The sequence below is a fragment of the Mirounga leonina genome, unplaced genomic scaffold, assembly GCF_011800145.1.
Source record: "Mirounga leonina isolate KUSES-001 unplaced genomic scaffold, KU_Mleo_1.0 Mir_100540, whole genome shotgun sequence".
NCBI lineage: Eukaryota > Metazoa > Chordata > Mammalia > Carnivora > Phocidae > Mirounga > Mirounga leonina.
Window position 1 is genome coordinate 54,568 of NW_023269972.1, and position 13,649 is coordinate 68,216.

The 13,649-nt window shown below is 41.8% G+C and overlaps 1 protein-coding gene across 6 annotated transcripts in view; it reads left to right on the forward strand.

Moving 5' to 3' along the window:
* LOC118015109 (gamma-taxilin-like) overlaps nucleotides 1-4,989 on the forward strand; it is a 42,120-nt gene extending 37,131 nt beyond the window's left edge. For 2 of the 6 annotated variants that reach the window (XM_035012815.1, XM_035015807.1), the window contains 3 exons: nucleotides 963-1,055; nucleotides 3,217-3,312; nucleotides 4,267-4,619. In XM_035012815.1, the coding sequence (XP_034868706.1) occupies nucleotides 963-1,055; nucleotides 3,217-3,312; nucleotides 4,267-4,587 (510 nt within the window). In that variant the 3' untranslated portion in view covers nucleotides 4,588-4,619. Of the gene's footprint in view, nucleotides 1-962; nucleotides 1,056-3,216; nucleotides 3,313-4,266 lie in introns of all 6 variants that reach the window. The other 4 variants (XM_035012140.1, XM_035013688.1, XM_035014383.1 and 1 more) reach the window with 3 other exon arrangements.
* The last annotated feature ends 8,660 nt before the right edge of the window (nucleotides 4,990-13,649 follow it).

Consider the following 13,649-nt stretch of genomic DNA (forward strand, 5'->3'; position numbering starts at 1 on the left):
GATATTGCTTATATTATTTCTGGGCCTCTAATGGTTTTTTATTCCTTTCTGAACTTTTCTTGGGCAAAACACTGTATTTCTCTGGTCCTCTTTCCTCATCCTGAACATAATATAATCATATATTAGTTACATACAATATGTAACATGTAACATATATAATATGTATGTAATATTTGTATAAAATTAATTACATTCATATTTGGAGATGGCCTCCAAAGGGTTCCCCCTGGCCTACATAAAACAATTCAGCCCATCCTGAGGCCTAGCTCAGCCCTCAGCTATGTGACCTTTCTGTTCTGGCCAGTACTATGCATGTTCCTCCTCCGCTGCAACTCCTTTTCTCAGGGGAAGAAAGAAGTGAATCTGCATGCTGTATTCTCTTTGGGCTGCTCAGTTGGCATTGTCTTCCCAGCTACAATTTAAAAACTTCTTGAGGAGGGTGGGCATTAAAAGAAAAAATTGGCATCTCTAACTTAATTTAGCTTTCCTTTTTCTCAACTACAGTCCCACTGAATTCTTTGTCCTCCAACCAAGCCATTCTTCACCTTCTGTTTTATTTTCCTGACTACATTAAGGAAAGATGTAACCTTGGTATCAAGCTAAGAACTATGCAGGCTACTGATCTAAAAGAAAGACTCCCTCCCTGCCCTCCCCCCAAGAAGTTCTTCAGATGTATGGATGGGGGGTACTGCATAAAGCATTTATAGTTACAGGAAATTTATAGTTACAGGAAATTTTTAGTTTTCATTATTGGCATAATACAGCTAATAAAGGTTTGAACATTTCAGATATTTATAGTTAGATTAAATCAACAAGATTTCAGAAGTTTCAGAGCATTTCTTCTTCTTTGTAGCACTTATAACAAGTAACTAAGGTTTCACCATAGTACATTCTTTTGCAAGTCTTTGGGATTCTAAATCGCTTATCTGGAACTCAGAATATTTGATACTTTTTTTCTGTAGCTTTCTCTTTATATGGATAAGTTTGAAGAATTCCAGACTACCATGGCAAAAAGCAATGAACTCTTTACAACCTTCAGGCAGGAAATGGAAAAGGTATTTACATGATTTTAAGTAGAATATTACCACTAAATTTATATGAGGTCATTTTAAGTGTAATTAGTATTTGGATGAGTTTATATTGAACTGATATGATTTTAACTTTGTCTTTCCTGATCTTCACCTGGCATACTCAAGACATTTTGTCTTGAAATTACCCCAAGTTGCTCATGATCTTGATGCTCTCAAAATTCTGTCGTCGTTAAAAATAATTCTTTTATTAAAGACAGCTTATTGTTAGAAGTAGATTTTGTTTTAAAAAAATGCTTCAGATGATCCCCACCCAGTTCTTTTCACAGAGCATTATGTAAGTTATATTGTTTTTAAATCGAGGTCAAGGGAAGTTATGATATATTTTGGTTGAAATAGATGATTTCTGAAGATCTAGGTAAGCTGAATGTATTCTTGCTCTTGTAAATTTGATCTTTATACATACAGTATACAGGGACAGACGTCCTTACAAAATTTTAAAATACTGTTAAAATTCAGTGTAGAAAAATGTTTGGGGTCATTCCAGTTCAGAATGTGGGCTAAGTTACCTGCCTCTTCCCCAAATAAATAAACAGCCACCTTGGTTTGGAGCATGGACTTTGGAACTGAGTTCTGTTATTTGCATTGTGTAACTTCCATGGGGCAAACAGTTTAGCTTGGCATTTCCCCTTTTAAAATTGGGATTTAAAAAGAAATGACTGTCAGTAGAGGATAAGTAATAGTAAGGCTGACATTTTGTAGCCATCCAATACATATCAGGCATGACTATTACTAGCTCTTACATGATGGTTGAGAGCGTATGCTCATTAGTCAGATTTCTTGGATTAATAATCCTGTTCATCACTTATGGTAGACCTCGGACAAGTTGTTTAACTTTTCTGTTCCTTCATTGTTAAGAATGGGAATAACAAAAGTAACTGCTGTATTTCAAATGGTGCTTAGCCATGTTAAGTAGTCCAGTTACTACTTTCAGGTATTTTAATCCCCAGTGGTGCGTAGAATTCAGCAGGCAGCAGATTGGTTGTGCCTGCCAGTCGTTTCAGGTGGGTGCTCCAATGGAAGGGAAACTCCTCCACACACAGAAAATATTAGCTGCTCTCGAGGACCTGAGAGTCACTGATGCAGAGCAGCTTAGCACAGGGACTCCTCAGTTTGCTACCATTCTGGAGAACTCACTGGAGTGCAACATATTCCTCTGTGCTAGTTGCTAGTGCCTGTAGAGATCCCCGTTGGCAACACTGAACTTAGATCTTTCCGGAGCTCCTCCCGCAGCTGTTGTCCTACTCTGCCTTGTGGGACTTTTCTGGGCAATTACCTATGGCACAGGGCATTGGCTCTTGCCTTATCCTAGTTTCCCTTAATAGTGCTTGATGTAGCGTCCCGACTTGGAACAGAGCTAATGTGCAGACCAACACTAAAGGAATATTGGAAAGATGGGTGATTGATGGGCATAGTTGAATCTAATTTTGAATTTCAGAGAATTGGGGTCCTGTAGCATTAGTTTAAGATCACTCTTATTTTTACTCCCATTTTATCTTTAATAACAATCTTGAAATAGAATAGTCTTGTGAGTTGTGAGGATGGTTAAAGCTAAGGATTTAATAATTCCAGTATCATTTTCCTGATCACTTGCCTGAATTATGTGGCCTTTACTTCTGATACCCATAGGGTTTTAGATTCTTAATCTCTTTGTGGACTGAGAATATCTCTCTTTCTGAAAATCTGATGAATTAGTTTAATGTACTGTCTCTACAGAAAACTTAAGATCATGGACACTTTTTGATACAGTTTAGGGAGAAGGTGGTCCCATTTCTTGCTACCTCTGGCTGTAATAAATGGCACTCCACTCTTAACTGAAAGAGTTCAGAGTGTGGTGGTATCTGAAGTTTCCATGTGCTGCTTCCTCTGAAATTGAGATCAGTTTGTTGTTCTGATAATATGAAACTCCTACCTACTTTGGCTCCTGCTGCTGCCACTGTAGAGGTTGCTGCTATATTAGTTCTGCTAACAACAGTCAAACATAGCTACTTTTAGCAAGACATACACAGCTATCAGCTGGTTGAAGCAAGTGCACTAACGAGGGAGGAGAGGAACAATATAAGATATTTTTGTGGTGGGTCAGGGACTGCAACTTAGAATTTAAATTTACAATTGTGTTGATTCACAGATGACAAAGAAAATTAAAAAACTGGAAAAAGAGATGATAATATGGCGTACCAAATGGGAAACTAATAATAAAGAACTTCTGCAAATGGCTGAAGAGGTGAGAAGGCTTTACATGAATAACTGTTCATTTATTTCAGTACTAAGGCAGGCTAAAACTTCTAGAAGTTTCCTTACGTGGTCTCTTGCCTGTAGTAAGTTAGGTTGTCTTAGGTTAGGTATCAAAATTATTTCCCCAACTTATTACCTCAGGGTTGTGTTATAGACACCTACAAAGTAACTAGATTTTGCTTTTCTCTACAGCAAACCTAGCTTATATAGACTAAGGCTTGTTAAACAGGATGCTGTGCCCATCCTTTCCCCTCCCCCCCTCCACACACACAGCTTTTGATTCATTAGATCTGAGGTGTGGCCTAAAATTTTGCATATCTAACAAGTGTCCAGCGTATGTTCCTGTTGCTGGTTCAGGAGTCCACAAGTTGAGAATCCCAGCTTTTCCAGGAACACAACTTTATTCAAATTTCCTATGGACAGAGAACAAACTTTTAACCCAGTTGATTTTGTATCTTGACTTACTTCCAAAGGCAGCAAAGTACTTTTTGTAAGGTTTGCTGTAAAGGAAGCTGAAGTATATTCCATTTGCTAAATTTCTCAGTTTCATAAACTGGATAAGGAGTAGCTTATAACATTTCATGAGAGAAAATATTAGGGTTAGAAAATGGTGGAAAGGAAGAAAAATTGAAGAAATAAGCATTTTAAATTAAAATCCTGAATTTTGTTAATACTTCATTAAGTTGACATAGATACTTGCAGTCAAAAAGTGGATTTGGGTTACTTTAAAGAGATATGAAAGAAGAGTATTTAACTTTTTGCATTGCTACAGAATAATTATAAATATTTTAAGTATCAGTATAGAGGGAGGTCCAACAGATGACAAAAGGTAGTTTACAGTATAGCACAGATTTCTTAATTTCCTTTTTTTTTTGTATGCAGTAATATTTCTATTAACATGTAGGATGGTTACATGAATTCTGCCCTTTTTTTCCCCCCTCAGAAAGCCGTCCGCGATAAAGAGTACAGGGCCTTTCAAATAAAACTGGAACGGTTAGAGAAGCTGTGTAGAGCTCTCCAAATGGAAAGAAATGAGCTCAGTGAGCAGGTGAAAGTCCTGAAACAGCAGGTCTCTGTCAATGCAGTGGATGTAGATTTAGCTGCACCTGTAATGCGGTCCTGCACTGCTCTTGTTTCTCAGAATGAGTTGATGAGTTCCTCTAGTAAAGCTCCAGGAGTCTACCCGGATGCTGAGGTTGACGGAATGAATGAAACAAAACGCAGCTCCAAAGACCCTCTCTACATGATCTCTTCCAGGCACTGATTCAGTTGACTAACATGAAGTGTGATCACTGTATTGAGTGGTATTTTGTGTATAATTTTTCTGTGTTGATTACTGTTGGTTTTGTGGTGAATGTTCTTAACCTTTTCTTTATATCTGTATTTTTCAAGAACTATTGGACTGTGTGGTACAGGAGGCTGTTAAGCAGTCTTGCATTGTTTTAATGTATACACTTTCCACAGCTGTATTGCACACCTGCCTTACCTTCCCCTTCCCTGGAATACATGTGTTCACTGCCTTATCCTTTCACTTTGTGTGTTCTTTTGCCTTAATCTTGCCCCTTGTGTAATTATCATAATTAAATGGTTTCCCAATGTGGAAACTAATACTAATTTAAACTCTATAGTCCATTGATACAAAAGAAAGAGAGAGAGAGAGAGAGAATGGAAGGAAGGGAGGAAGGGAGGGAGGGAAAGAAAGAAAACATAAAGATGATTAGTTTTATCTGGTAGCTCATCTAAATGCCATGTTAAAATAAAGGTCAGGTGTGGGGTATGAAATACGCAAAGCAAATTTGATATAGATTATGTTTTTTTAATAATCTTTGCATCACTTGCAAATTGAGATGACTCCAAGATTGTGGTACCACCTGTATACGAAGATGTCATTTATAAAGAAAGTAGCATAATGCAGGCAAGTGATCGGACAAACAGGTTTCATGCTTGAGTCACCAAAAACAGTTCTACTGCTTTGGTTTCAGCTTAGAACACACGCTTAAAGAAAAAAAAAAGTGAGTATCTAGTCCGCTGCATTTACAATGGCAAAATTTCTGGAATTTGTAATTTTGTTCTTTACTTTGTTATTTCAGTGTTCAAAAGCTAGTCTTATTTATGTGTTTCTGTCACATTTATGACCTAAAGTGGGTTGAAAAGTGAAAATCACCTAGTAGGTAAGACAGTCTGGAGTGTGAGGTACTTGTAAACTTTCACCACTGACCATGATAATTAATGGCTAGAGGGTGAAAGAAAAGAAATTTACATGAAATTTGACACTGTTAGTCCGCCAGGATGAGCAAAACCAAACATCCCACAACTTTTTAAAAGCCTCTGCATCAGGCTCCAAATACCCACTACTTTGAGGGGAAATGAAAGTTATGTGTCACAAATATAATTTACCTTAAAAGTCATACTAAATGATCATATTGCGGCAGAACCCTGCTGCATGTAAAGGTCTTCATTAACATCTTAACTAAGGTAGTTATGTGGCTCCCACACTTCTTTGTGCCACTTGTTTTGTGTGGAAGGTATATCTTGGGCCGAAAGCAATGTGGTTCAGAGCATGTGCTCTACTGTTTTGTGTTTAGTAGGTTTATGTTAGATATTATTGTGTGGAATAATATAAGACATTGACAAGATCTGGATTCTGTTTGGGAAGCATTTGGTTTCCTTTCGGAATTTTTTCTCCGGTTAGCAAGAAAAAAAGGAGCCCTTATGACAAGGATTCCCTTCCAAATGGCTTTGTAGTATGTGCAGTAATACTATATTCTGGAACACAGGAGTTGTCAAACCATCTCTATATTGGCTAGGGCTGCTTTCATACTACAACCTACTGAGTTGATCAAGTCTTAAATATTTACTATCTGACCTTTGTTTGTCAGCCCTGTTTAAAAACCTTGTAGCTGGCCCAGGAAAAGTTTAAATGTTGCAATCAGTTAAATTATGTTTGTTGTAGCACTTTGTGGAACCCTCTGGAGTTGTAAAATCAATAGTGTCAGTGGACTCCAAGGTGTAGAAAAAAACATGGCTCTACAAAAATAGGACATTTCATCTTCATGTGTATAGGGAGTGCATTTTGTGGTCGTGAGACCAGTATTTTTAAATTATGTATTAACTGTCCTATCACACCTGCTTATCACAGTTCATCTCTCAGGTGTTAACAGAAATATCTACCTCTTTCAAACTGCAACTGAAAATAACCCAAAAAAGGATGCAGTGCTAAGTAAAAACTGCTCTATTTTTACAGCTCACATCTTTCATGAAGATACAAAATTGATGAAGCAGCCATATTTTGCTTTTCAAAGACTTTTTGTAGAGATTTTTCACTAATGTGAATCTTATTTTACCTACTCTGTTAAGGTTGAATAAATATGTGATGATTAATTTAACAGTGTCTGTGTATTCTTTATACTGAATGTGACTTCACTTGTAACATTCAAGCTCAGAGATAATTGTTCTAAATAGCTGATTTCTCAGGTCTTAAAAACAGCTAATTAATTGTTCCACAATTAAATAAACAAGGGGTGGAGGAGATTGCCTTCCGATGTTGGTAAAACAATTTTATTCCACCAGAGCACTGTGAGCACTCCCCCTCACCCCCATAAAGTAGGTGATTGTAGATGATGTCTATGGTATCACTATGAATTTCTCTGGTCCTAGCAGACCTTACCAAGAGACACTTGTATATAGACTGTCTTTTTGTTGAATTAGTTGTTGATAATAAAAGGTGCAGTTTATCTAATCCTATATAAGCAAGTTGAGTGAGTATTTTCTAGCTGAATAACCTGGGAGAAAGGTAATAATTGAGTACCTGTTCAGGTACAAGTTAAAAAAGAAAAAGTCAAGAATAAAAAATGCCGGGAGTCTGGCCCTGTACTGGAACAACCAATTTTGAAAATTTTATGTCAAAGAACGTTATCTAGTAAGTGCAAAGGTAATCTGTAAAATAGAAAAAAAAAATCTAAATCATGTATCTGATCAGGGTATACTATTCAGAAGATACAAAGAACAAAAAGACAATTAAAAACTAGGTAGAAGCACTTGTATAGATATTTCCCATATATAAGACCCTATGTAGTCATTAGTTAACCATATGAAATGAAGCTCAACATTAGTAATCTTTAGTGACATGCAAACCAGTATCATGAGACACCAATTCCTATTTACTAGGCCAAATAACAGTAGTAGACACTAGGCAAAATGAGAGAATGTGGAGAAATTGGAACTCTTGTTAATTGCTTAGGGGAATGTAAAATGGCGCAAATGTGGTGCAAAAGAGTTTGGCTGCTCCTCAAACAGATGGGAAGTGAGTGACATCCCAAGATGGCAACATAGGTCATTCTCAGTTTCACCCCCCTCTCACAAGAACCACCAACAGCTGTTCACGGACAAGACACCGCTGACAGAATCCTAGAATATGCTGGTGAGGCTGGGCCAACCCCCTGCACCTCAGAGACCAAGACAGACTGCCTTAGAGGGGTCAGAGGAAAGGCTACATGCTGATTTCATTGTCCCTCCCCCAGGCCAGTGCAGCACCATAAGGAGAGGTCTCCCTGAGTCTATGGTTCCTCCAGTGGAAATAAAGAACCCAGGGTGGACAACCAGCCCCATCCCTCTCCCTGCCGCCCTCATTGTGGGTCACTTTGTGGGAGCCACTACCCTGACCTCATACCATGGAGAGTGCAGGGGAGTCCGCAGGGCCCAGCCATGGGAATCTGACTGTGATGGAGAAGGGAGGGGCTCGCAGGGATCTTGGCTGACTGTGCGTACCTGCAGTGCCCAAGTAATATTCCCAATTGGTGGCTTTGCTCATCTGCGGAGCCAGGTTGGGGGAGGGTTCTAATCAGGGAGCTTGGCAGGGGCAGGTCTGTGTGACATGGATCCTTAAGTGAGTTTTGCCAGCCATAAAGCCTGGTTGGCCTTGTGCAGTAAAGGTGCTGAATCACCACCCCAACCTGTTGTGGAGAGTGCCTTCCAGTCCCATCTGACATGCAGGGTGGCTGGCATCTCCTGGAAGCTGTGTGGCCTAGTGGCACTTGAACTCAGAAGCTGAGAGGTAGTACCAATAATTTGCAGAACAAAGTCAGTGGCTTGCCTCAGCCAGGGGAATTGGGATGCTAGTTGGCTTGAGCTGGTAAGAGATCTACAGGCTTTAGAACTGCTTCCCCCACTGTGCGTGGGGAGGGAAGCTATTTTGTAGTGCCATTCATCAGTGAATACAGATTTCATTCAGCCTGTCCTACAAGGAAACCTAACGACAGCACATGGGAAGCTGTGTAGCCCACTCAACAGCCATATATTAGTAGCACTCAAAAACAGCACAGCCTGTGGTCTCACCCAAATACAGAGCAAAACTGGCGGCCTCCCCTGACCAGGAAATTTACTGCATACTCCAGGCCTCATTTGGACCCTCTAACAATGAGCTGTACAGGACATGGGTCCCCTCCTGCTGCCCTGCTATGTCATGGCAGCTAATTCATAGTCCCACTGAGTATATATCCAGTTCTGGCCATAGAAGCCTGGCCACAGAATCCAGGCAATGCAGAACCTATCCTACAGCCTCACTTGTTTTTTGTTTTGTTTTTTTAAAAGATTTTATTTATTTGAGAGAGAATGAGAGAGAGAGAGAGAGCGCACATGAGAGGGGGGAGGGTCAGAGGGAGAAGCAGACCCCCCGCCGAGCAGGGAGCCGGATGCGGGACTCGATCCAGGGACTCCAGGATCATGACCTGAGCCGAAGGCAGTCACTCAACCGACTGAGCCACCCAGGCGCCCGCAGCCTCATTTGTGTAGGGAACCAAGCCACTAGTCCTACCCAACTGTTGTCAGATAGAGACACACCCCACATTCGTGTCCCCATGCCTATCCCAAAAATATGCTCTTAAGAGTAGGCCCCACCTGCCCGAAGACTTTACAAGCAGACATGTCCAGAAACCCAAACTGAGCTGATGTGACGAACCATCTCTGGCAAAGTAAACCTCTAAAGTCTGGAAGAGGAACCACATTACTAAACTGCACAGATACCAGAGATCACAAGAAATCAGGTAAACATGGTATCAATAAGTTTCAAAGGAAAGGGGCGGCTGGGTGGCTCAGTTGGTTAAGCGACTGCCTTCAGCTCAGGTCATGATCCTGGAGTCCCGGGATCGAGTCCCACATCGGGCTCTCTGCTCAGCAAGGAGTTCGCTTCTCCCTCTGACCCTCCCCCCTCTCATGTGCTCTCTCTCTCTCTCTCTCTCATTCCCTCTCTCAAAGAAATAAAATCTTTAAAAAAAAAAGTTTCAAAGGAAAATAATATAGCTCCAATAACTGACCTTAAAGAAATGGAGATCAGGGCACCTGGGTGGCTCAGTTGCTAAGTGTCTGCCTTCAGGTCAGGTCATGATCCCAGGGTCCTGTGATCGAGCTCCACATCAGGCTCCCTGCTCAGTGCAGAGCCTGCTTCTCCCTCTCCCTCTGCCATTCCCTCTGCTTGTGCTCTTCTATCTCTCTGTCAAATAAATAAATAAAATCTTAAAAAAAAAAAAAGAAAAAGAAATGGAGATCAGTGAAGTCAAAGAATTCAGAATAATCCTCATAAGGAAGGTTAGAGACACATGCAGACAACTAAATGAAATTAGGAAAACAATGCATGAACAAAATGAGAAATTTGCAAAGGAAATAGTAACCATCAAAAAAGCCAATAGAGGGCACCCAAGTGGCTCAGTCGTTGAGCCTCTGCCTTCTGCTCAGGTCATGATCCCAGGGTCCTGGGATTGAGTCCTGCGTCAGGCTCCCTGCTCAGCAGGGGGAGTCTGCTTCTCCGTCTCCCTCTGCTGCACCCCCTGCACATGCTCTCTCTGTGGCTATCTCTCTCTCTCTCTCTTTCTCTCTCTCTCTGTCAAATAAAGAAAATCTTAAAAAAAAAAAAAAAAAAGCCAACAGAAATCCTGGCATTGAAAAATACAATAGCCCAACTGAAGAATTCAGTAGGCTTTCAAAATCAGACTTGGGCGCCTGGGTGGCTCAGTTGGTTAAGCGACTGCCTTCGGCTCAGGTCGTGATCCTGGAGTCCCGGGATCGAGTCCCGCATCAGACTCCTTGCTCGGCGGGGAGTCTGCTTCTCCCTCTGACCCTCCCCCCTCTCATGTGCTTTCTCTCTCTCATTCTCTCTCAAATAAATAAATAAAATCTTAAAAAAAAAAAAATCAGACTCAAGCATCCAGAAGAAAGAGTAAGTGACCTGGAAAAATAGACATTTAAAATGCTCCCCAGTAAGGGGAGTGAAAAAAGAGAAAAGAAAACATGAAGAAGAGTAAAGAAAGACTTTGGGACATAGAGGGCACAATGAAAAGAAACAGTATTTGCATTATGGGAATTCAAGAAGGAAAACAGAAACACAAAGGGACAGAGAGTATATTCAAAGTGATAATGACTGCAAACTTCCTGAGCTTGGGGAGAGAAATGGACATCCAGAAGCATGAGGCCCGAATAGGGTTACACAGAGTCACAAAGTAATTAAATTGTCAAAAGTCAAAGACAAAAAGAAGGGCTTCTGGGAAAATGGTGGAGTAGGAGGATCCTAACCTCACCTCATCCCACAGATACACCTAGATAACACCCACATCAGAGTAAATAACCCAGAAATGGGTCCACAGGACTGTCCATAGGAGTGAGGGACACCTTGGATTTGAAGAGGGAAGAGGACCATACCCCCATGCCCCCAGACATGGGGGACCCTAACTGTGAAGACAAATCTCCATAACATTTTGCTTTGAAAACCAGAGAGGCTTAACTTTAAGAATTCTAACAACCAGCACATGTTAACATCTGGAACTTTAAACATCAGTGGGCTCAGCTCTGGGGAAGTTGGAGGGTGAGAGGAAACTGTGTCCCTGCCCTTAAAAAGGCAGTCCAACAAACAGCACAACTGAGATATGGCACAGAAACAACCGTTTGAAAAGTACATGGGGTATATGGGAAGGAGATTTGTTTACTAATCTCAGAGCATGTCCTGGAGGGACAGGGATCTTTGGGGGACTCCTCCAAGAACAAAAGCTGGAGGGCATCATTTCAGTCCCCTGCCCTGTACACTCAGACATCTTTAAGAGCCAGCACAGCATGAACAGTCAGCACCTAGCTTGCTAACAGCCCACCCTGCCCCCACACTCTCCCTCAGACCTGCACCCTCCAACCTTCCCCCGGCAGTTCTCCAAAGCACCTACAGTTTGCCTCCCACAGGAACCTGTGCAAACCTTGCTAATGCCAGGCACCCCAGCCCTGCATTGTCCTGCAGACTTGTCCCCTTGGCCAGAATCCTACTCCAAAGAGGTGCCACAGTGTGGCAGCATGCAAGCAGCCCCTATAGGGACCAGCACCACTCTGGTGTGACCCCTGCCCCCCCAAAAGATAACATCTGTCAGACTGCAGTCCTAGAAGTGGGCTGGGGGCAGGGTGCCCCCACCACCATGGAAATGCCACCACCCATGGAAAGCTTGTCAGGGGACATCACAGGGAGAGTGCCTTGCAGTTCAGTGTGACTGTAACACTGGAAAACACCTGGGCTGACTTAGCTCAAGCCCAAGTCAGCCCCAGACTGGCCCACTACCAACACCATGACCAAACCCTGCCCACAACAGGCCAAGACAGCCATTGCAGATGACTGGAGGGAAGGCAGACACAACTCAATCATAATAGTAGGAGGAACACAAAACACATAGCAGACACCCCGAAAGCCCCAGGTCCTGGTGAACAGGGCACATCACACTGCAGGGCACTACAGGACCTCATCTTCATAAGGTGACTATTTTAAAGAGCAGGAAACGCAGCTGACCTTCCTAACACAGAGAAACACACACAGAAAGAAAAATGAGGACATAGAGGAATACATCCCAAAAGAAGGAACAAGGCAAAATCACAGTAAGAGAGCTAAATGAAACAGAAATAAGTAATATACCTGAGAGAGAATTTGAAGTAAAGGTCAAAGATCACTAGACTTGAGAAAAGAGTGGAGGATTTCAGTGAGACCCTCAGCAAAGGGACAGAAAACATTAAAAAGAACCAATCTCAGGTGAAGAATTCAATAACTGAAATTAAAAATACACTACATGGAATAAACAGTATACCAGAGGAAGCGGAAAAACGAATCAGTGAGCTAGCTGCAGGGCAGAGTAATGGAAAGCAACCAAGCTGAACAGGAGAAAGTAAAACAGGATAATGAAAATTGAGAATAGCTTTGGGGCTTCTGGGTGGCTCAGTGCGTTGAGCGTCCACTCTTGATTTTGGCTCAGGTCATGATCTCAGGGTAGTGAGATCAAGCCCCGCATCTGGCTCCCTGCTCGCAGGGAGCCTCCTTCTCTTCCTCTCCCTCTGCCCCATGCCACCCCTCTCAAATAAATAAAGACATCTTTTAAAAAATGAGAATAGGGGGCACCTGAGTGGCTCAGTCAGTAAGCGTTTGCCTTCCGCTCCGGTCATGATCCCAGGGTCCTGGGATCAAGTCCCGCATCGGGCTCCCTGCTCAGCGGGGAGTCTGCTTCCCCGTCTGCCCCTGCTGCTCCCCCTGCTTGTGTTCTCTCTCTCGTCCTCTCTTATAACTAACTAACTAATTAACTAACTAACTAACTAACTAATTAACTAACTAACTAACTAACTAACTAAATAAATAAGATCTTAAAAAAATGAGAATTGTTCAAGGAACTCAGTGACAACGTTAAGCATAATAACATTCACATTTTTTTATTCTTATGTTAATCCCCTACATTACATCATGTTTTATTTTTTTTTTAAGATTTTATTTATTTATTTGAGAGAGAGAATGAGAGACAGAGTAGGAGAGGGAAGAGGGCAGAGGGAGAAGCAGACCCCCTGCCGAGCAGGGAGCCCGACGCAGGACTCGATCCCGGGACTCCAGGATCATGACCTGAGCCGAAGGCAGTCGCCTAACCAACTGAGCCACCCAGGCGCCCTACATCATGTTTTAGATGTAGTATTCCATGACTCATTGCTTGTGCATAACACCCAGTGCTCCATGCAGAATGTGCCCTCCTTAATACCCCCCACCAGGCTAACCCATCCTCCACATTTTAAGAACCCCAGAGGAGAAGAAAGAGAAAGGTGGGAAGAAAATTTATTTGAAGAAATAATAGCTCCCAAATCTGAAGAAGGAAAACAGACATCCAGATCCAGGAGGCACAGAAAACTCCCATCAAAATCAACCCAAGGACGGCTGCACATAATTATATTTGTTGGATTGTACACATTCTTTCCAAGTGCACATGGAGCATTCCCCAGAACAGATCACATACTAGCCCACAAAAGAAGTCTCAACCAGTTTTTGAAAAGTCCAAG